The 24,532-nt window shown below is 44.3% G+C and overlaps 1 protein-coding gene across 2 annotated transcripts in view; it reads right to left on the reverse strand.

Annotated features, from left to right (window-relative positions):
* SLC35F1 (solute carrier family 35 member F1) overlaps positions 1-24,066 on the reverse strand; it is a 383,113-nt gene extending 359,047 nt beyond the window's left edge. The window contains exon 1 of one of the 2 annotated variants that reach the window (XM_032407995.1): positions 23,858-24,066. Coding sequence is in view for 1 of the 2 variants with exons in the window: in XM_032407994.1 (XP_032263885.1) it covers positions 22,783-22,955 (173 nt within the window). In the remaining variant the exon portion in view is untranslated. Of the gene's footprint in view, positions 1-22,782; positions 23,501-23,857 lie in introns of those variants that run through there. The other variant, XM_032407994.1, reaches the window with a different exon arrangement.
* Between the last annotated feature and the right edge of the window lie 466 nt (positions 24,067-24,532).

The raw sequence follows: 24,532 nt of genomic DNA on the forward strand, positions 1-24,532 counted from the left end.
CGGTTCTAGTGTGTTTTCCATCATGATGTCTTCCAACCCAGAGTCGAGCCAGGCAGTACAGACCACAGAGCTGCAGGTTTGGGACCTAAGAATTAAACCAGGAATAAGTATATAACCCAAGCCAGGCCAAAGTCATTTCCTGGAATTGCTATGAGGCTGTAGAAAAGCAAAGCCCCCTTCTACTCTGCTTGCTGAGTCAGAAGACGTAAATCCTGCCTTCCTCATGGAGAAAGCCTGTCTACAGAATAAAGCTAAAAGCAATAAGTAGACTCAAGTGATGGAGCAAAAGGCAGTCCTGAGGACATCCTTTTAGCCCCTGGATCCAGCTGTGCCTGAGGCTGGTCACCTCAGACTTCTCAAAAACATGAGACAATAAATTGCAGCCCAGCTTGAGTTGGGTTTCTGTCTCTGGGAGGAAACAGAGTGGTATCAACTGATATCTGCTGTACGAAGTGCCACACAATAGCCTGGGTTTCGGGACCAAGTTCTAGCAATGTCACTCAGGGTCTGTGTGACTTTGGGCAATTGAGCAACCTTTCTGACTCAATAGCTTCATCTTTAAAATGCAGGTGAAGGTTTCAGAGGATTAAACAGGATAATATATGTAACGCACTTGGCACAGTGACTGATATGTGGTGATGCCAGGACATCCGAGGGCTGCAAACATCACCATCACCGTCACTGTGACAGTTCACTGTATGTGTCAGCTCAGCTAGGTTACCGTGCCCAGGTATTTAGCCAAGCACTAGTCCAGAGGCTGCTATCAGTGTATTTATAGATGCGACTGACATTTACAATCAGCTGACTTTAAGTAAAGCTGATTACCTCGAATAATGAGGGTGGGTCTCATCCAATCAACTGAAGGCTTTCAGAGCAAAAACTGAGGTTTCTTGGAAAAGTAATTTTGCCTCAAGACTGTAACAGAAATCTGAATTTCCAGCCTGTTGTACTGCCCTAGAGATTTTGGACTTGCCTGCCCCCACAACTGCATGAACTGATTCTTTAAAATAAATTCTCACTCCCTCTCTCTCTGTTTCTTTTTCTCTCTCTTTCTTATTCTCTCTCTCTATATATATATGCACACATACCTACACATATATACATATTTATTTATACATAAAAATATATACATAATACATATGCATATACATACCTAACACATATACACATAAGGTATATACATATATTTATTTGTATTTATAACACATAGAAATGTATTTAATATATAATGTATTAAAATACTTACTATATATATGTATATATATACACACATACACACACACACACACATCTCCTGACTTGTATAATCATCATGACTTGACTTGTCTAGCTGTTCCCCAGCCCCTCTGTAGTACTGGTCAGAAGTGATCCAGAATGGCAGGCGATGTACAGCTCACTGAAGTAAGGCACTAGTGTATTCAATTGAGAATTGAACTTCCACAACTGTTCTCCAAGAAGCAAGAAATTTCCAGGCTGTCTTCATCCAAGACCTAAGTATGGTATCTCACAGAGGAACATATGAACAAAGAGCAAACTACTATTTGTGGCTTACACTTTATCAATCCCTGGCATGAATCTAAGGTGTGATTAGAAACTTATCATAGGAAATAACTGTTCTGGAGGCCCAGTTCTCATCTCAGAACCATGTAGAGCATTAAGTCATCATGTTTTCGCCAACTGATTTGGAGGGGATTTGTTTGTTTTTAAGCAAGGCACAAAGAAAACTGATTGGCCCTTTCCTGACTAATAAGCATTGACATCGTAAATTATAATCCAAGGCTCTGGGTACAGAAATGGATTCAGACTAAGGAAGCTGAAAGGCACGCATGAGCGCCGGTGATGCAGAGGAATCTCCTCCACGTTCAGCAGGGAGCAGTGTCCACCTGCCGAATCCTTCTTCCACCCACACTCTGTGGATGGCTTTGCCATCTTCTCTCTTCTTTGATGCCCACTTACGATGGGGCCATGTAAGGCACTTCACGTATCTTTCGCTTGATTATTCTTTCCCACAATCCCCTTTTCTACTCAGCGAACACCCATAAAGCAGCATGTCTCGGCAATGAAAGGGATGAAAGTTACATATTTGGGATGAAATGGAAGCAGAAGGAAGTGCTGCCAAGGCCTCCTAAAAGCCGCCACACCTGCTGGCTAAACACAGCCGCCTCCGCAGCCCAAGGGAAGAACCCATTCTTCTCTTTCAAACTCGGACTTGAGAAATCTCTCTCCAGGAATCAGTTCATCAGCCATTGATTGGCCTCTCTCATTAGCTTCTCTATTAATTGCAAGGGCAATACAAGGCTGCTTTGTAGGTGGCCAAGGAAGGGAACCCACCCCGACATGTGCCTATGCCTCAGGCAGAAATTCTGACCCCAGAACTCAAAGCTGGGCAGAAGAAGAGCGTCCTCTCTTCACAGTCATTCACTCAACAAATATCGGTTGAATACATATCTACTACATGACAGCTGTTCTCCAGAATTTAAAAAAACAAACAAACAAAAGCCCCTACTGTAAAACAAATACACCTGTTTCCTGCTTTCATCTGGAGCTTCGAGGCGTGTCCCTGAAGAATGCTGTCACTGCGGAGAAGCCACAGGTTTTGGGAAGCCCTTGCTCCCAGCATCTCTCAGGTCCAGGCCTCCTTCTCCCCCTGCCCTGTGAGTTCAACATCGCTTCTCTCCTTTTTTTCTTACCCCAAACTCAGCATGCCTTCCACTATCATTTTTTGGTCTTGATTTCTATTTCTTTGCCTTCCAGGAGCAAGTATTATTGGAAATTTGCTGCCTATACAATAAATACAAGTCCTGCTCCTCAGGAAAATAAGATGTTGGTGTGACTCTCAACTCCCAGACTACAAAGGAACTCAGACAGAAAACTCTTCTTCTGCCTTCTTTCTTGTGCTCCTTCCTTGCACATTTATTAGGCTAAGTATTAATAATAATATGGCTAATATGTTTCAGGCATGGCGCCAAGAGCTATAAATATATTATCTTACTTAACTCTCCCCAAGGACCCTATGAGGTAGGTGTTCTTGTGTAATTTCACAGATGATGAAACCAAAACTCAGAGAGTTGAGGTATCTTGCCTGAGGTCATGCCGTTGTTAACACCAAATGAAATCAAAGGCTGACCACCATAAACCCAATTCACCTTTCTCTTAAGTAGCAACTACAATCAAGACCCATGGCTTCAGAAAAGACAGATTAGGGGAGCGTCATAACTCGCCATTTCTCCTCTGGAACTGTCCCCTGTCTGGGCTCCTTGCAACAATCTTGCTGTGCTCAAATTCACTGTTTATACTGCAGGCAGCCAGAGCTTATGAAAATGTGAAATGGTGATGTCATTCTTCTGCTTAGAGCCTCAATACTGCCCAGTGCTCTTAAGATAAAGCACAGCCAACTGAACAAACTTCCAAAGCCCTCCATGATCTGGCCCCTACCTACTCTGGCGGCCTCTACCATCGCTCTCCCTCACACGTGGATCCACAGCCATCTGAACTGCTTCCATCCCCCAGAATGCACCACGCTTTCACCCTCACAGTCTTCTGAGGTGATGTTTCCTCTGTCTAAAACACCATTCCCTCTAAACCCCTGCCACACACACGCACACACACACACTCCTCTCTTTATTCTGGCGAAGTCCTCCTCAGCCTCCAGTTGCCAGTTTAGCTGTCACGTGCTCAGATGCCTTCCCCAGTCCCGCATTTCAGGCATCCCATGCTTCTCCACTGTACCTCTATGAGATCTTTCCTACACGTGGTGCCTCGCACCAGCCTGGCACAAAGCAGGCTCAAAATAAATGCTTATCGAACAAATGAATAAATGGCTGATGTGATGGGGGAGTCTAACATCCGACACTCCAATCTCCTCAATGTATCTGTCTAATCCAGAGCAGCTAGGGATTACCAAAGGTGCCACAGACTGGTGTGGCTGTCCGTGACCTCTACCAGTCACAGGAGCCCATTCCTTCTGCTCTCTGTGCAATCGCATCCTGGAAAATTAACCCTCCACACCACACACTGGAGCAAACTGCCTCTGCTCTTCCTTGTGTCCATACTGAAAGAGATGAAAAGGTCCTGGTGGGTATTCATAGAAAGTTGTCGGTTTTAGGGCAAAGTTAGAGAAATGTGTATCAGTTACGGAAGCTCTCAACTGCAAGTAAAACAAATCTCGACTTAACCTGGCCTAAACGGTTAGGATAGATATTATGCCGTATCATGGAAGTCTGGCGACAGAGCAATCTCTAAGCAGGTGGCCCTGCGGTCAGCTGCTCGATACTATCTTCAAGGATGCAGACACTTTCCCGGTCTCCACTCTGCTGTCCTCAGCATCAGTGACATCCGAAGGCTGGTTTCCTTCAGGGTCATAAGGTGGCTGACAGTAACAGCCATAGCAAGATGGTGTCTCCTTGATCGAATCCAACAGAGAAAAAGAAATCTCTTCCCCCCGCCATCAAACCTCAGTGCTTCCCTTCAATCTGATTGGACCAACCTGGGACCTGTGCTTGCCCCGAGACTGACAACAATCCGCCAGCTCCAGAATCCAGACGAATGCCAAGAACTAATTGGCTTATAAGAACCATCTGGGGCAAAATGGATGCACTACTGATGGAACCAACAGGAGACTCTGAAGGACAAAAAACTCTCCAATGCCAAGGATAGAAGCAAAAGAGTACACTTATTTCCACCTAACACCACTATATTTTTCTCTTTCTATTTGCAATAGCTCCTAAAGATGTCACATGTAAATACTCCATGTCCCTTTTGAATGTGTGGTTGTATTTCTTCTTGCTGACGCTAGCTTCCCTTCAAGTTAATCATCTTCTTCTGCAGACATGCTTATGTTGAGTCAGCATTTAACATCTCGAGGCTTATTGCTTACAGCAGCGACAGAAACTGCTTCACTCAACCCTGCGCAGAGGCAATACAAATGATAGCAAGAATGTAAGCCAAATGGCTTCATTACTCTTTTTTATGTACGCAGATCTTTGATAATGTCATAAAGCAGAAGTCTCGTCACTGCACAGCGGATAAAACGTCCCGTCTCAGTGATGCAACAACGGCCGGAGAGAGGGGGGAAAGGCTGTTACAGTGAGTAACCCGCTGGCACCGTCCTGCTCCTCGGTGGGTCACATCTGTGTGTTCTGGAGCAGAGATTTATTTAAAAGCCAACTAAGCTAATTGAGAAAACATTACGCTAATTTCCATTCTATTCCAGTGCAGATAACTTGTCAAGTTATCCTGAGTCCGCCTTCGTAGCGTTTATCTAAATACACTGAGGTAACAAATAATTCTCGGGTTGGAACTTCAGTTAAACTGTCGACATGGGTTCTTTGCCCCCAGGACACAAGCACATATGAACCACTCCTGAAATGGCTGGGCGTCATTTTATTCGGAGGTACCAGCACCCAAAGAAGAAAGGCTACATATATGCTTTAAAAATAAACTTCATTTGACTTGTCAGAGGGTCTTTGGGCTTTACTGTCATGTATAATCATACACCGTAAGAGCCGTACAGGGATTTAGTGACCACCTATTTCAAATGACATGTCAAAATTCTCATCGTTGTTGCATCGACACATTATTGACCAGTATGCCTCTGAAAATCTTCTGGGAGGTGATGCTTGACCACACCGGTGGAGAGCCCTGGCCATACTCCAAAGCCAGCAAAGTTGATCTGTGGTGCTCTCCCATGCTTGTGGGTTCTTCTCCTCCAACCAAAAATGCTTATAGCTCTCTAGTGGTACAACCTACCACGCTATAAAAATCCAACCAGACCTTTTCTCATGCCCAGTGTCCCATGTTCCAAAGACACCTTCTAGTAATGTTCCTAACTTTCCTTGTGACAAATTTCAGTTCTTAAGAGGAAAGCAGTTTAACTGATTGGCTGAAACAATAACCGATTTACTAGATTAAAATATACTTGAGAGTAGAGACCTAACCTTATATGTTTGCATCTCCTAACTATGCTTTCCCTGCAGCACACATGCAAAGGATATAAATCTAATCTTGTTTAACATTTTCCCAGGGTGATGTATTTGAAGAAGAAATTTATCTCAAATTAATTTCTGACTGATAGAAATTATTTAGGGAAATATTTGGGAACAGGAATAAAAAATGTTGTCCTCCTTTCTCCTTGCTTACTTTGAGCCAGGACTTCTAAGTACCATATATCCCTCTTACTGTTCCTTCCCCAGATCACTGTAAGTATACCATTAATTCATCAAACAGGTATTACCAGCATCCACTATGTTCAAGGGCTATACAGAGCACTGGGCAGAAAGCACTAAGCCAGCCAAGCATGGGCTCTCCTCTCATGCAGTTTTCTTGGCAATCAGTTTCATTCTTCTCTATTTTTTCCCAGGCTTTATATCTGCCAGTGATGATAATAATAAATGATAATAATAATAAGTTTGAGTAGGACTCTGTATATGTCAGATACTGTTCTTTTTTTTAAGATTTTATTTATTTATTTAAGAGACAGAGAATGAGAGAGAGAGAGCACAGGAGAGGGGAGAGGGTCAGAGGGCGAAGCAGACTCCCCGCCAAACAGGGAGCCCAATGCGGGACTTGATCCAGGGACTCCAGGATCATGACCTGAGCCGAAGGCAGTCGCCCAACCAACTGAGCCACCCAGGCGCCCTGTCAGATGCTGTTCTAAGTGCTTCATGTTCTTTTAGTCCTCAACACAACCTGTTAGCAGATAAGAAACTGAGGTCCCCGAGATCAGAGCCCTAAGATGCTCAAGTAAGCAGGCTAGCCCTCTTCTTAACCTCTGCTGCCTATAACAACCTTTAAGTGACTTCTGTTTTCATTTCTACAACTGATTATCACACGGAAAATTTCACAGCAGGAAAGAATTGAAAATTTTAGGAGAAAAGCATTGGTAGACATGTGTTGAGTTTTAAAGTATGAGTAGGACTTAGGTAGCACATCTTGGTATTTTCCTAACTCTGGCACCATTCAAATTATCTTTCTATTCTTTTCTATATCCCCTACCTTTCCATAGATCAATTTTTTTAAAAGCTAAAACTAAAATTCATTGAGAGTACCTACTCTGGGCCAGGCACTATCACGCATTGCTCTGCTTTATTCATTCCCTAAGATCAAAACAGTTCCACAGAGAAAGTTAGTAAGTCACCAAAATGGGGAATGTGACATGGAATGAGGGTGTCTTTGATTCATTAATATGTCACATGTCTTCTGTGCCTTTTTTTTTTTTTCTTTGTTCACTTGCTAGCATTTCCTTAAGAGGGACCAGAATCAACATTCTATGCCTCATGAAGCCAATTACTTTAATGGTTAAAACAGCAGAGCAGTAATATAAATGCAAGGCTAATTCCCTGCAAGGCTTCCCTCCACCCTTCATCCCACCACCAGCATTCCATCTCCTTGTGTATTCCACTGTAAAAATCTTTTGTTCCTCGTATATGTCTTATCTTCCCCAACCACCATTTGGAAGAGTTTGTGGTAGAGCACATCAGCCCAAGGAAATTCCTTTTTTAGAAAGAGTGCACCTTAGATTCTGGCCCTTTACCTGCTTCTCCAGTTGCAGCCAAAAAGGAAGAGAACCCTCAGGTTCCTAAATCCAATGAACTGCTTTCTAGTTGTGACAACGGGAAACAGGAGATGATAATCTGATAAAAAAAGTTTTTTGTTGTATCTCAATTCACCAATCCATGGCCCAGCAAACCACAGTCCTGACACACCAGCCCACACTTGCACACATTCCCTTTTGCATACTTTACATAATGACCATTTTTGACAAACTGACATCCAAAATGAGTGATCAGATACCCACTGCTGTAAATGCTTTAAATGGTGCTTTTCTTCTGTCACAGTCAAAGGCATACTCTCAGGTTGCAATTAACTTTGGGGCTAGGGAGGTAATAATTATGGTCTCTTTGCATTGGACACAAACGAGTCCATTTATCAGCATTAGAGTTGCAAATGATCAATCTTCTAAAAGCAGCGCAAGCAAGCACTTCATTGCCTATACTTCTTTAGATCAAGAGCACCCAGCTTTCACTAGAGAAGGTCAATCTAAAATGCAGCTATCCCATAAGGCACAGGAAATAAATGGGAAACATCAAGGAAAGAAGGAATTTTTTTTAAAAGGAAGGACAAGGAGGAGGAGGAGAAGAATTTTGCCTGAAAAACACAAATCACACAAAGCGTTAGAATCAAAGTAGGGGAAAAAAGGAAAATTTTTAAAGTCAAGTCACCAGACTCATTATCACCTGGAGCCTGGAGTGTTGTAATAAAACCATCTATGGCTCAGGGAAATGCGGGGTGGGTGGGGAAGAACCCTTATGGGGTGGCTATTCCATAGGGACGGTCACACTTTCAGGTATAGCTAGCTCATAGGTAATTCCACACTGAATATTTTTATTTTCTTAGATGATACCAATTCAGTGTAGTTCCAAAATATAAATAAAATGTGTTAAAAATTAAAGAATTCTTCTTGAACCAACTTTGAGCCCCCCCCACCAAAAAAAACCATGGTAAGGAAATGTGAGGGCTGTTTTCAAATAAGAAAGACAAACTATTCCAATGGAAAATTATCATCTACCAATGTGTGTGTGTGTGTGTGTGTGTGTGTGTCAGAAAAAAACAGAGCAAGACAGAAAGAGACAGTCAGATAGACAAAGACTGATTACGAATAATATCTAGTATATATTATTTGGGAAACAATATACATAGTATATCATATTAAATATTTATATACCCCAGAAAGCTTCAGAAAGTAAAAATAAGAGACAAAGATAGGGTCAGGATACCGTGGATTGATCATCTTCATCTCATTTGTCTGTCTTATCTGGGAACTCATATTTCCAGAGACATTAACGACCCTAGACATTATGATGAAATCTAGAAACAGCCTTAAGGGGTGACTGGGGGAGCTTTAGTTACCCAATCCCTCCATCAGTAGATGGGGTCAGTACAAGTAAACACACTATCTGTATAAATACTGTGTTCTTGCTATGCAAAGTCAGCTCCAAGACCCTGCTTCCAACCCCTCCCTAGAGCAACTCCGGAGCAATCACTAAATGAAGTAACCAGACCATGAATTTCATTCCAGCACTCACTGGGAGATGGTGGTGGGTTTCTGTTTGGTTGGCTTTTGTGATGTTTCAGACTTACTCCATACCTAGCTAAAAACTGCCTTGCGCCATTTTCAAAGACCGATCACCTCCTATTGGACTGGCTTGGATGCCACTCTCCACGCTTGGCAGTACCGGGAGGAACGACAGTTAATTTTGTGAAGCTGCAAATATCCTTGCTAGTCTCTCTGTGACTACACACACCGTCCAGAACACGTCTCCCCCCGCCCTTCCTCTATCCTCCCACACACACCTCCCCCCACCTCACAGCCTCCCTGTTTCAAGCAGTCACCGGACCCTGGGATTTTCCGAAGCCCCTCGCCACCCACCGGCGTTCAGAGCGGTCTGTAAGGCTATCTGTTGAGCAAAGGGCCCTCTCTGAGAGCACAGTGTTTCTTCTGCCTACAGCAGGATACAGATAGGGACAGAGACTCCAGCCATCCCCGGGAACCCAGTGTCACAAAGAGCTCCTCTGATCCTGCTGGCATCTGGGCTTCCCCTCATTAGCACATTAAAGCTGCTCTGTCCCTTCCCTCTGAGCCGCTCTGTCTGTCCCACTGCCGGCCTCTATGGAGCCTTTTAGGCCCACGCTCATTCTGAAACCTCCCCGGTTCAAGAGGCACTAACCCCTTCCCGAAGCCTGTCAAACCCCTCTGCACACCACGGGCACCCGGGAAGCACCATCGCCCGGACAGGCGCACCCAGAGAGCAGGACAGACAGCTCCTGCCAAATTAGCCTTCCCGAGAAGAGGCTTTCTTAAAACAAAACCAAAAAAAAAAAAAAATTAATTATATCTAGCTTTCAACAAATGGAATACACTGAAGTAAAGACGTGTGCTTTGTTCGCAGATGGGTGGCTTCCCCTTCAGATTCTGACTGACAAGGCTCAGCAGGAAAACCAGCCGGCCAGCGCGCTGGCTGCGCCCAAGTCCTCCGCACGCTGAGGGCACCAGTCAGCATCTATCACGGGCCTGAAGACCCTGCTCTCCTTTGAGGTTTGTGACGAGGATAACATCTGCATGGTACTTGGCGGCTTTCCACACCCGCCCCCAGACGTCATTTCATTCAAAAATCCCCAAAACACAATGGGAAATGAAGGGCTAGGATTATTTTATTTAGTTTACAAATGAGAAAAATGAGGCCCAAAACTTAAGTCAGTTGCCGGAGACAGAACATATCAATCACATTCTGAAGGGGACACCATCACGCCAATGGCCCAGACACAAAATTTCTGAGTGCCTTTTAATTCCCTCTTCTGTCTCTCACACCCTATTTCCAAATGGAATCAGGACCCAAATCCTATGGAGCTCCCCCAAATATGCCCCGTACTAATATCCTGACTTCTTCATAGCTGAATTCACAGATGGTTCTTGCTTGCCATGTCACTTGGGCCCAGATCTGTTTCCGAGTTAACCTTATCCAGGGCAGACTTCTTTCTGCCCATTACACCCCCCACCTCATCCCCACCACAAATGTCAAATAAACACACAGCACTGTCCCTCAATCCTACTATACTTCTTTTGTATATTTCCTTTCTGACTCTCCAAAATGACTGTTACCCACTTCCCTCTGCACTAATGTCCTACACCCCTCCCCAGCATCTAGCTCCTTCATTCTCATTGATATCCTTGCCTCAGAGCTCTCAGAGAAAGAGAAGCCGCCAGCCAGGAACGGACCTTTATTCCCATCACCATATCTACCAAATCACCTTCATTTATGCCCACAGGCTGTGGCTCCCCTCTAGTATCATGGAGAGTGTCCTGACCCCTCTCCAAGGCCAACTTTTCCCCCCTCCTTTGGATCCCACCATCCAGCCTTCTCAAGGCTTTCCCCCCTTCCGTTATCCCATTTCCTTCCCACGTATGCAATTTCCCCCTTAACACTATATCATCCCGTCAGCACACAGACTTTTGTTATCTCCTCTATTAAGAGGCTCTCCCTTTGCCCCTCATTAGGGCAAAACTTCTCAAAAGTTATGTTTTGAAGTCCCCCCTTACTTTCCCTCCCCAGTCATTCCATCCAGGCTTCCATGCACCACCACTCTGAACCTGTGCCTTTCATGGCCCCCAAGGTTCCCACATTGCTGAGCCACTGCCCATTTTTCTGTCCTTCCCTTGACGACTTCAGCACAGTGCACCGCTTGTTTCCTCCCTCCTTCCTTCCCCTAGGCTTCTGAACACCGCACTCTCCTGTTTTCTCTCCTACTTCAGACCCCTCCTTCTCCAGTTCCTTAGCTGGGTCCTCCTCCTCTGATTCAGAGGTGGATGCGCTGCCCAGGTTGACCATGGGAACCCTCTTGTCCTTTACACTTTGTCTCTCCAGATGATCTCATCCAGGACCACCCCTGTGACTCCCAAATGCAAATCCCCAGCCCCTGAGTTCTCCCCAGAATCCTAGACTCCAGCTGTCACGGGATATTTCCACTAGACATTTCGAACTGAACGTGCCAGAAGTAAATTCCTGACTTTCTCCCCACAAATATGTTACTCTCCCTGTCTTTCCCATCTTAGACAATGGCACCTTCACTCGCCCGATTTCTCAAGTCCCCCAAACTGGAATTTGCTTTATTCTTTGCCCTCAGCGGCCTCATCAAATCACTCACCTAGTCCCATGGACTCCATCTCCAAATACAGATCACTCCAAAACATGATTGTTCCTCTCTACCACCATTGGGACCCTCCGGTCCAAGCCTCCAACATCTCTTTCCTCCAGTAACCACTTACCTCTCTTGCAATCCATTCTCCAACAGCAGCTAGAATGGTCTTTTCAAAACATTAACCAGATTACTCCTTTGCTGAATACCTTCCAGTTGCTCCCCATCCCACTAAGAATAAAACCCAAGCTCATCTCCTGGCCTCTGAGACCCTAAAAGATCGTATGCCTCCATCCCCTATGAGCTCTTCCCCTCCTCTGCTCACTTTCGTCTTGCACTGCAGTCTCCCACTCTTTAAGTACATTATGCCTGCTTGTCTCATCTTAGCATCTCTGCCTGGAGTGACCTTCAAGTAGCTAGTTCCTTCTGGCCATTCCAATCTTAGCTTCAATGTCACCAGAGAGAGAGAGAGGTCTCTTTTGACCCCTCAAGTTAAAGCACCACCCATTGCCTCTCTGTCGCCTCACCCCACTTTCTCTGGGTAGTATATAGCACAATTGGATATCTTTCTTAGTATTTGTTCATTGCCTGCCCCAACTCCAATGCCGTCACCATGACAGTGAAGGTCCTTTATGTCTTGCTCCCTGTGGTATCCCCAAGATCCAGATGCAGCCTCTTACCTGGCACAGTAATTATCTGTTGAATGGCTGAACAGCTCCTAGTCTGTGCTGCTCAGAGCTTGAAGTGAAGCCATACCAGTGGCCCTGTCACTCATGTCAGCTGCCATGTAATCTTGACCCTTCTTTCTCTCACGCAGACCTAGAATGTGCTCTCTTTCACTTCGTGATCCCCTGAAAGGTAGCATCTCCACCTATAACCCATTCCACAGAACTGGGATGCTGTGCGGTACCACTTCCCACTTCTAAAAGTTACCTTGCCTAGTGTTTAAGGTGAGAGTCTCAACCCAGGCTGTTGGGTTGAGTCCTTGATACTTACTGTAGCTATCATCAGACCTAACCTACTGCCCACACAGCACCAGCTGGGATATTTTCAAGGCCATGACTAGCACCAGCCTAATGCTACTACTATGAGGAACCCCTACTCTGTGATTAGATGCACTTCCAGGCTCACTGTTGAATCCAGACTCGCTGTTGCTCCCTCTTGGATATTGGGCTGGGACCAGTGCATGCCTCTCGAACTATCTACTGTAAGCTATCAGTTGTTTCTTTCAATTCATTGCAGGCAATACTTTTGTGAAATACAATTTTAAAAACCAGCTACTAGAAAAATGAAATGGCAAAAACCAAAAACTTACCAAAACACATGACCCCACTTTTAATATTAGAAGGAAAGACATAAAAGTTCTGCCAGATATCTGTAGATATCTCTAAATGCTTATTCTCGATTTCTGTTCATGTCACATTCTGGTTGCACAGTTTCCGAATCAGCACAGGTCCTGGCACCACACTCGGATTGGCTAGCTGCTGTCCTCCCAGCTATCTGTCTAGCTCATGCCACACCCTGTGTCTCTTCTGCCCTGGTGAGCAGATCCCTTTCTTGAGACAACTTTTAAATAACCTTTCATAAAATAAGTATTAAACACCCACAACGTTGCAGGCACTGTTGGGTACTTTCTCCAAAATAATCTAATCTTTCTCTTCCTGATCTTGGTCCAGATTCTGTCCAAATCACAGCACTTCCCTCTCCCTGCCCCCGTCCCATTTAGACTCCTTTCTCCACTCTCCTAAATGGATATGGTAGTCCCTAACTTGTCCCCCATACCCCGGTCCCTCTCCCCTCCTTCTGTCCTAAAGACTGTGTTCAGAATATCATATATAGGCACATCTCTGATCATGTCCTTTCTCTACTCAATAACCTGCAATAGTAATAACCCACAGAGTGAAGTCTAACTCCTTATCAGAGCACCTAAGGGTGCCCATTGTCTGACTCCATCCTACAATTCTAATCTTACTCCACTCTACTGCTTTTTTTACCTCCACATAATATTGTCAAACTGGACACTTCCTCCTCTTACTTACTACCTCTTACCCCATATTTGGTTTCATCCTTTCTACTACCCCCTCTTCTTACACATGTTCCTTCCCTACCCCAATCCATCTGCCATGGATTGAAAACTTATGTTCCCAAAAGTTCATGAGTTGAAGCCCAAATTCCCAATGTGATGGTATTTGGAGGTGGGACCTTCAGAAGGTAGTTAGATTTTGATGAGTTCACAAGGAGGGAGTCCCCATGATGGAATTAGTACCCTTGTAAGAAGAGACAGGAGAGAGATCGCTCTCTTGCTCTATAAATTGAAGATATGAGAAGATGGCTGACTGCAAGTCAAGAAGGCCCCCACCTCAGACACTCACTCTGAGGGCACTCTGATCTCAGACTTCCCAGTCTCCAGAACTGTGAGAAATAAATGTCTGTTGTTTAAACCACCTAGTCTATGGTATCTTGTTAGAGCAGTCCTCGCTAAGATATTCTCTCTCAATGTCAAGGGAAAATGCCATCCCTGAACCTTCCTGCCCTGTCTCCCATCTAGTGAGGGCTCTCCGTCCTCTGTAGTCTTATAAAAGCACTAAGCTGTATGATCACAAAAATTAGTTTCTCTATCTATAAAAGGATGATAATATTACCATTTTTGTTATTATAAGAATAACACGTGATATAAATTTTATAATATAAAATTTATACTTTATAATGTAAAATTTAAGAAGTTGATCCACTGTCTAAATGCTAATTTTAATTAAAACACTCTCATTAGGTTGTATCAAATTATATAATAAAGCATGCAGTCCTTCCACCAACTCATCCTCATGCTGTTGTCCTATTTTAATCTTTCTTACCTGCAACACATGACCATGTGTTCTAGGTCCCTTAAAGCTGTATATGCACTTGTCAGAATATTCATATTGTCAGGAAACTCTATTTTCTTTTTTTGTTTGTTTGCTTGTTTTTAGGAAACTCTATTTTCTTGATTTACATGGCATTGACCTTTGATAGGCTCACCCGGCAATGGCAGGATGGGATTCAAATCTATTCTCCTTTTTCTCCTAACATTCTGAAGGTAGATAAACATTAATGGCTAGTCCTCCTTTTTTTTTTTTTTTTTTAAGTCCTAGGTGAAACAAATTGTATTGTATTCATCAAGAAAGATCTACCTCTGGACTCTGTGTACACTTCAAGTAATTTTATTATGGGTTCAGTCTTCCTTTTGAATAGTTTGCCTACAGGTGAAACAGCTAAATTATGGGGCTTTTTCGTACACCTCTGTTAGATCAACTTGAAAATCTAATCATTTTTGAGAGGTGATGTATGTTACCGTTATTTCTACTTTACTTAAATTGTCCCCTTGATAAATTATATTGAAAGGGTAATAACAGTTAGAAACCTACCAATGGCACCCAAGAGTCCTCTTCAGCCCACACCTGTCTGGTTCACTACTATGATCCTGCAGTGCCCAACATATAAGGAAGAACTAAATAAATATTCAATGAATGAATGAGAAACCAGTAAAGTATTTGTCTTGTACAATGGATCAGTACTTTTGCTATCTCAAAGTCAGGAATGATTAGGAATTACAGCCCTGTAACTCTAAATCTGGACATAATTAGATTGATTTGGTTTTTAAAATCCTTTAAGTGTTTATTCAGTTGTAGCAGATTTCCCCAATTAATTTTTAAAATGGCAAGAATTGGTGGTACATAATATCAGAACTTGCAAAATGGTATTTAAGGTATTTTTTTAACCATCACAGAGTCACATACATAAATTTTCTTCAGACAGGGGCACTTCAGTGGCTCAGCCAGGTAAGCAGTTAAGCATCTACCTCCAGCTCAGGTCATGATCCCAGGGCCCTGGAATGGAGCCCTGGGATGGGCCCTGGGGGGAGCCTCTCCCCCTCTTTTTTTTTACACCCTTTACTGCTGCCCCTTCATGTCTCTGGGGAATCAGAGCCCAGACTCAAACCCCAAGGTGATGATCCCCCCCAGCCAGGCTTGGCCCCACAAGGCTGGTCCTGAATGGGGGGCTGAGAAACAGCCTTTCCCCCAGAGCCTGCTCTGACACGGGCCTACAGGGTCAGGGTTTTCTGCCTGGCTGGGCTGTAGTTGCTCCCCCAGGTGGGGGCTCAGTCAGCTAGGTCCCTACACACCTCACCCCAGCCGTCCCCAGGGACTAAGGACTGCTCAGGGACAACCAGAGGTCAAGAAGTCCAGCTCCAACTCCTTCATTCTTCTCCCCGGCCCCTCTCCCTCTGCTCCTCCCCCCGACTCGTGTGCACACGCTCACTCCCTCTCTCTCTCTGCACTCTCTCTCTCAAATAAGTAAATAAATAATAAAATCTTTAAAAAAATTTTCTTCAGAGAAAGTTTGGAATTTAAGTCCAATAGAAAATATTGAAAAATTTTTAATAATAGTATTCTTAAACAAATTACATTCATTGCCACTGACTGAGGCATGACATTTTTCTAAGAAAACACTTTCTAAGGCATATTTATTTTTACTGTTTTCTTTGGCATTTCTTATGAAATATCTTCTTGACTATTGTGAATTCAAATAGTCCCTATATAAGGTCAAAATGATAGAATGAGAAGTTTAATATGGATTGCATACTGAACACCTCATTTATATGACTCTAGTATCTAGACATTGGGAGGCATACAACTAGACATTATTCATAAAAATTAAGGTTACAGATTATAATGATTCACTCTCAGTAGCAGAACACGTGCCATGTTACCCAGTTAGATTTTGAGGTCCTTCAGGCCAAGAATAATGTTTTGTCATGTGAGGGCTCAGCACACAGTAAGTGATTAAGAACAAATAAATGTAGAAACCATCAACCGGGTATAAAAGTAACCAATGGAATGGAAGAAAATATTTGTAAACCATATATCTAATAAGGGGTTAATATCCAGAATATATAAAGAACTCCTACAACTCAACAACTAAAAAACCCCAAACAATCCAATTTAAAAATGAGCAAAGGTCTTAAATAGACATTTCTCCAAAGACATACGAATGGCCAAAAAGCTTATGAAAAGCTGCTCAATATCACTAATCATTAGGGAAACGCAAATCAGAACCACAATGAGATGTCACTTCACACCCCTTAGGATGGTCGCTATAAACACACACACACACACACACACACACACACACACACAAAGTAACAAGTGCTGGTGGCAAGGATGTGGAGAAACTGGAACTCTTATATGCTGTGAGTGAGAATGTAAAATGGTGCCACTGCTATGAAAAACTCCAAAAAAATAAAAGTAGAATCACCATATGATCCAGCAATCCCACTTCTGGGTACATATCCCAAAAAATTGAAAATAGGATCTTGAAGACGTATTTTCACATTCATATTCATTACAGCTTTATTCACAATTGTCAAGGGATGGAAGCAAGCTAAATGTCCATCAACAGATAAATGGATAAAGAAAATGTGGTATATACATACAGTGGAATATTATTCAGCCTTAAAAAGTTGGGAAATCCTCTCAGATGCTACAACGTGGATGAGCCTTGAGAACATTATGCTAAGTGAATTAATCCAGTCATAAAATGACAAATACTACATGATTCCATTCATATGAGGTATCCAGAAGAGTCAAACTCTTAGAAACAAAAAGCAGAATGGTGGTTGCCAGGGTCAGTGTGGAAGGGAAAAAGGGGAGTTGTTTAATGGATTCAGTTTCAGTTTTGCAAGATGATAAAATTCTAGACATCCGTTGCATGACAATGTGCATACAAATAACACTACTGTACTATATGCTTAAGATGGTAAATTTTATGTCATGTGGTTTGGTCATTAAAAACAAGAGTAAATGTGGGGCGCCTGGGTGACTCAGTCATTAAATGTCTGCCTTCAGCTCGGGTCATGATCCCAGGGCCCTGGGATCGAGCCCCGCATCGGGCTCTCTGCTCAGCGGGGAGCCTGCTTCTCCCTCTCCCACTCCCCCTGCTTGTGTTCCCTCTCTCACTGTCTCTCACTCTCTGTCAAAAAATAAATAAAATCTAAAAAAAAAAAAAAACAAGAATAAATGAATGTATACTTGTATATGATCATGCCACAGTCAAGAAATACACCAAATATTTGTGAGGTATTTTTCCATGTGGCTATTGGAGTTTAACTTCCTAAGCATACTCTTTTTAGAAACATAATCAAGAATTAATGTGTTTGAAAAATGTACAGTGAATGCTCATTGGCCTGAACTCAAATGAATGAGAAAGCTAAACTAAAACCTGGTGGTGGTATTTTCACATTCTGCATTCTACTTTTATGAGGTATGGCAATTAAATAATAAATCAGCTCTTGCATTAGGTAACTTTAGAACTATATGGGCAGCCAACTCAATTTCCTATATCATCTACATCTACAGCAGTGTACAGTAAAAATAGACTTCTATTATGATGGCCCTGGACTCTGAAGGATCTTGAGATGGTGAAAGCTCAAAGGAAAATTACACAAAGATGCATCCATTTTCTTACACATTAACTACTTGGAAATATATTATCTCTATCCCAAGTAAACCAAATATCCCTTTAATATAAATGTTCATTTCTCCAAGCCCTCTGTATAAAAAATAAGTATACAGGATGATCTTTTATTTTCATAATTTTGTCCTTCAGTTAAAAATAAATGCATCCTTCAACATCCTTTGTTTACTACTGATCTTAGAAATGTCTGTTTTTAATCACACCACGCTGTTCAATTTGGAATACTGTGTATCAGTTATCCCCATTACTAGTTGGTCTTCCCTTTCATTTTGACATCTGTTAGAAGAAGCAGCTTGAGGAAGAGTTTCACTATCAATTTTTCAAAAGAGCCTTCTGACTTGATAAAAAAGGATCATCTAAATTATATGTCTTCATCAACTGTACCTAATACTTAGTTCAAGCATAATCCTGTTCCTTGGCAGCCATTCTGTTAGTTCACCATGTTCAGTCCACTTTATTTAATGACTCATAAATGCTATATACACATATTGTCTTATCTTATACAGTAACTTCCCACGTGGACGTTGATTTATTTAGGCTTGCTACCAATGCTCTTATGTATCCTCCTTAATGTTTCTTGGTTTCCAACTCAAAAACTTTTCAGAAATTTTAAAATTAATAAAATGAATCAAAATGTAAGTTGGAAATCAGTTCCAAATCAAGTGAATGGATGACCCAGCGTCACACTAGTGGATCCTTTCTAACGATTAAATATCCCCACTATAAGCCTCAAAAAGGCAGAAACCCCTTTATAACTTGAGGCAACCCAATGAATCTCTTGTTGGGAAGAAAGTGGGTCAAAACTAGAAATTCACAGTTATTTTTGTTAAGATCTGAAAATAATACTCAACTCAGAAAAGATAAATAAAACCGCAAAACACAAAACAAGTTATTACTTGTTTTTCACAAACATTTCATTAAGTAATCATTTTAGAGGAGCAAATCTTCGGATACTCTACAGATCAGTATCTACTCCTCTATCTTTCTAAGAAATCTACCAGTATTCAGCAGTTTTTGTGAAAGGGTCATCAACCATTGCCCTTGAAGTGTTTTCTTTTTTTGTCATATCCTGCTTGTCTGTGACAGGGTGATAAATACTACTCCACGCTAAGAAATAAATGAGGAAGAGTTTGCTATATTTTTTTCCATGCTTGAACCAATACATTATTCTAAATCTTTGGGAATTAAAGAAGTAATTATCTCAGCATTAGAATCATCTTGGATTTCTTGCATCCCACTGCCAAAACAAATTTGAATACCACAGGGAGAAGAATGTGACACATCCCCTTAACTGGTTTCAAAAATTACCTAGCACCTCCTCTTTCACCAAAATCTTGGATACCATTAGATTCTAATCTCACTGCTTTACAGAAAGTGAGTAATCAGTGAGATGCCCCAACTGTCATGTACAAAATGCAGCACTCCAACTCTACAACCCTATAAAGAAAGGGGAAAGGATGAGGAGCTATACTGAGGAAAGTAAAATGAGGCAGGATAATGTCAGGCAGATTTCATTAAGGTAACACTACATTTTCATTCTATGCTTCTTGAGAGCAAGTAACTTTAATTAATTATTAATCAGTAATTTTCTTTTTACCTATCCCTGGGTAGATATAGATAGCATATGTGTTTGCATTTCTTCCTCTGGGTTGGCAGGTAGCTATTGTTATAGACTTTCACCAGTGGCAGGCAAATCACGGGCCTCACATGGCTCATAGTCTACACTCCCCATCTCACTGCACCATCCTCAGTCTGTCAGCACTGCCCCTTTGGCCCAATGGATGCTAAGAGCTAACTAACAGTGGTGCAATGTCCCATTCTGTCACTGAAGAGACTACTGGCCAGCTCACAGCAATAGAATGCTGCCAACCATAAATCTGCATGCCAAAAATTGGAGGGATATTTTTTTATATTGGCTCTAAACTTCCAGATTTGCAACCTCACTTTCTGCTAACAACTAAGTTGCTGCATGCCAGAAGCAGATGAAAAAAAAGCAATTGAAACTCAGAGGACAGTAAGTTGATAGAGGAATGCAGGTGAAGGATACAGAAGTATTAAGGAAAAAGAAAGAGTAAAGAAGAAGAAAAAGAAGGGGGAAAATGATTTTAAGCTTTGAGAAAATAAACAAAGATGCTTCTGATTTGGCCCCAGTGGGCCAGCCTGATAGCCATTACTGACTGATCTACCTACTTGGAGGATTCAAATTAGAGGGGAGCCACACCTAAGTGCTGGCACAAGATCTCTAAAATTCCACTTTCCTCCCGCATTGTTGCTGTAGAGTCCAGCCACTCAACAGCCGCTACCAATGCCCTCCTGTTGACATAATCACGGTGCAGAAGCCAAGCTCATCAACATGCTAATGCAGTTATTCCATCCAGATTTTTATATTTAATCTGATTTTTTTAAGTCTCCATACCAAAGATGCTCCTTCTCAAAAGAAATATTTTCTTCTTGTCCCTTTAAGAATAAGGAAAGACCATTAACTCAATACAAAATATTATATTGGAAATTCTGAAGAATTTTGTAAGACAATTAAATGTTTTAGTTGAAGTGGAAAGGCTATAACCCTAGGTAGGTTCCCATTCACAGATGGGCCTGAGATGACATGTCATTGACCCAATCTTCAGTCTAAGTTCTTCCTCTATAAATTAGGAATAGTACAACTCAGGTCACACAGATCATTGAAGGCTTAGTAAAACACAAAGTTCTACTCATGATGTACTACAACTTCATTTGCTTATGATGCTCCCACAGACCCACCTCAGACAACAAAAATCCGCTGAAGAAATGAGTTCATGTAGAACTTTATATTCAACCAAGTGTTTTCTTTAGTATTATCTCATGACAAGAGCGGTAAGGCAAGTATTATAAGACACATTTTACAAATGCAGAAACCGAGTCCCAGGGAGATGTGCAGATCTGCCCCAAGCCATGTGGCTAGTTACTGGCGGAGAAATGATAACAACCAAGTCTCCTCAGTGATCTTTTTATTCCAAACTCTAAGATTCATTAAGTATCAAGAAATAACCTGCACAGAATCAATAATAACTTGTAATCAAGCAAAGATAAATGAACGATTGCACCAGGCTTTTTTCCAGTTTGATGAGGGATATTAACATTTAACATACTCTGCTTAAAAATTTAAACATCCAATGCCAAGATATTTACAATTCAAAAACCCACAGGTGTTCATGAACAATAGGAAACCTCTATAATATGTACTAAGCCAACATCTTCTTGATTCATTCTGGTCACTGTCTTTTATATGTAATCTTTTGGAAGGTGTTGTCCTAAGCTACAACTCGAAGAAAAGCAGAGGCTTGACTTTCTATTACCAACTCATGTCTCACTCAGCGTGAATTTCTTCTTGTTTGCTAATAAATAGAAACATACTGAAGTACCCACAAGTAAGCTAATAAACACGTTAAGTCTTCGCAAGGGACTCGAATGGTTTGGGATTTGTTATACCTGAATTAAACCATACTCCATCTTCCAAGCTATTTCTGTACATATTTTGTGCTCCCACTACAGCTTTAAGCCCCATAGAGTTCTGTTTGAATTCCCCATAGCTCTATGCGGAGTCTCGGCCACCCAAAACAGTGCCACACAGAAACCTGTATGAACAGAGCCACCTTAAGAGTTACCCACACAGATGCATCAAAAAAGCACACACGCACTCAAATAAAAACACACAAAACCAATTCTCTGATTTTTGTAAGTGTCAGCTCTTCAACCATTTCAAGTTACTTAAGTAGAAAAAGTCCCTTTCACATAACAGTTGAGTCAGGGGCACCAGGGGACCCATCTTCACGTCAACCCGGGTTCTCAACCTAAAACGCCTCGTCCTCGATCCATTCACTGCGCAGATTCCAGCACTGGAGGCGCCGGCGATCTGCGCTCTGCGCTCGCCTCCTCTGGCTTTAGCCCGCTTTGGAATAACCGGGCCCCTCCTGCTCACACCCTTCTCACAACATTTTTGCACTTCGCGTGGGTCTGATCCAGGCCTCCAGCCTCCCGTTCCCTGGTCCCAGGTTGGAGAAGTCTGAGCGGCAACTGGGGCGTCAGACAGAAGTGGGTCCCCCGCCTGCCCGCTCGGGCTGTCGCCACGACTCCATCCCCTGGCGTGGAGGTTGGAGACATCGGGCCGGGGCAGGCGACAGTGCGAGGCCGGCGACTTCCTCGCCATCCCCGCAGCTCCGCGTCTTCCCGCCTCCGCCCGGGCCACCCTCGGGTCCCCCCCTGTCCCCGGGGCGCAAAGCTGGGGTCCGAGTGGGTAAGGGGAGTGAGGCAACACGCGTGTGCGAGGGTGTGAGTGCCGACACACAACAGCCGGGCAGCAAACCCCGCCTCTCCCCGAACTCCCGCCTCGGACCAGCCAGCAGCCCGGGCGCCCCAGGGCTCCCCGCTCTGGGACAAAGCTGCCACGGCCTCCCCGCAGGCGCGGGGCGCGTCGTCGCCGGGTGTCCTCAGTCTCCCTCGGCCGCGACTCCGTCCCAAGGGGCCTCCGGGCCGCCGGGGGTCCGGGAAAGACCCGGGGCCCGGCTCCCGCAGCCCTCGCCCCGCGCCCCCGCCGCCGCTCACCTGTTCAGCACTTTGCGGATCCTCTGGCGTACGCCAGCCCGGGAGGACGCGGACAGGCTGCCGCCGCCACCGCTGCCCTCGGCCGGCAGGTTCTCGATGGTGGTCACCACATGGTTCGGCGGGGCCGGCGGTGGCGGCTGCAGCTGCTGCTGCGGCGGCTCAGGGGGGATCATCACGGCGGAGGCGGCGGCGCGGCGGCGATCAGAACGCAGCCGGGCGCATCGTGCGCCGGCTCGGGGCCCGGGAACGCGCAGAGGACCCGGCCGGGCGGCCGCGGCCCGGGGAGGCGGCGCTGCCTGCGAAGCGGCGAGGCGGGGAGGTACCCGCGGCTACGGCCGCCGCCGCCGCCGCCCAGCCCGCCACTCACTCCTCTGCCGTCCCGGTGCGCGCCCCCTCTCTCCGCCGCCGCCGTCTCCCGCCCCGGCTCTTCCCGAGCCGCGTCCCCAAGTCCTGGCACACCCCGCGAAGTGGCCGGGAAGGGGGTCGCGCACGGCCGCCGAGCTGCCCGTCGGCTCAGTAGACCCCCACGGAGAGAGGGGATGGGGCTCCGGGCTTTGCCTTCTCTCCCGGCGCCCAGGTCTTCTCCGGGCGAGCGGCGCAGTTGTGCTGGCGCCGCCTCAGCCTGTCCCCCGCTCGCTCGGAAAGCTGCCGTCTGTGTCTCACAGAGTGAGAGACCGAGAGTGAACCCGGAGAGCCGGGCGGGGGCGCCGCGGCGGCGGCGGCGGCGGCGAAGGGGGGCCAGGGCGGGGACACGCGCGCTCCGTGTTCGCCAGAGGGCGCTCCCGAGGCGCCTCGTTGCCCCGACCCTCTCTCCCGGTCCACCGGAGGCCCTACCTAGCTCGGGGTTGCGATGATTGTTTTGTTTTGTTTTGTTTTGTTTTGTTTTGTTTTGTTTATTGTTTTCGTGAGGCTGGGGGTAGACCGTTCCTCTTTAGTTGGAGGGGACTCCCCGCTCCTGCCGCGACACGGCGGAACCTTAGCACCTCCTTCCCGGGACAGCGCCAGGACACGAAGACAAGGCTCTGGCCCCAAATTAAAAACCCAAACTCCAGTATCCTATTACCCCAACACTCACCATAATGGGCCTGGAGGAAATTGGAGGAGAAACAACTTCGCACAAAGAATTCATTCTGGAAACTGGAAAAAGCCATGTCAGACCAACTCAACGTCTCCGTTTTGTAGCGCTGTGAAGGGAACGTAGGCAGATTCGACTTCCAATTGTGCCTCTAAAACTTATTAGCAGAGATTCCCTAAGCAATTTATGTACCTACATTCTGAGACACATTCTCCTTTGTGCAACGGAGGCTACGCGTGTCTCCCTGTGGTGGTGTAAGAGTTAAATGAGGCAAACCACCCAGCAGGGGGCCCTGACGGCTTCTTCACCGGGGCTCTGACCAGAAGATCTCCGCTCCCAAAAGGGAAAGCCCCTGAGAATCTGGCACAGAAACCTTAGACCTAAACGAGACCGTATTTCTCCCAAAGGAAGACTGATTTCCTGTTCCAGGCATCTCTTACACCGATTGCTCCAGATTCCAGTTAATAACTGACTCTTAAGAGAGTTATATTTTTCACATTTTCCTTTATCTAGCTTGCCTGGATAGGGATCCTATTATGAAAAATGACAGGCATTTGGAAAATTTTTCCATTTTAGTGCAGCGTGTGGAATTATTTGCCCTGAATATGGTTAAAAGGTAAGTATGGTTACAGAAAGGCATGCTAATACCACCCCTGAATCCAAATGCACAAATAA

The sequence above is a fragment of the Phoca vitulina genome, unplaced genomic scaffold (genome assembly GCF_004348235.1).
Source record: "Phoca vitulina isolate PV1807 unplaced genomic scaffold, GSC_HSeal_1.0 scaffold9, whole genome shotgun sequence".
Taxonomy (NCBI): Eukaryota; Metazoa; Chordata; class Mammalia; order Carnivora; family Phocidae; genus Phoca; species Phoca vitulina.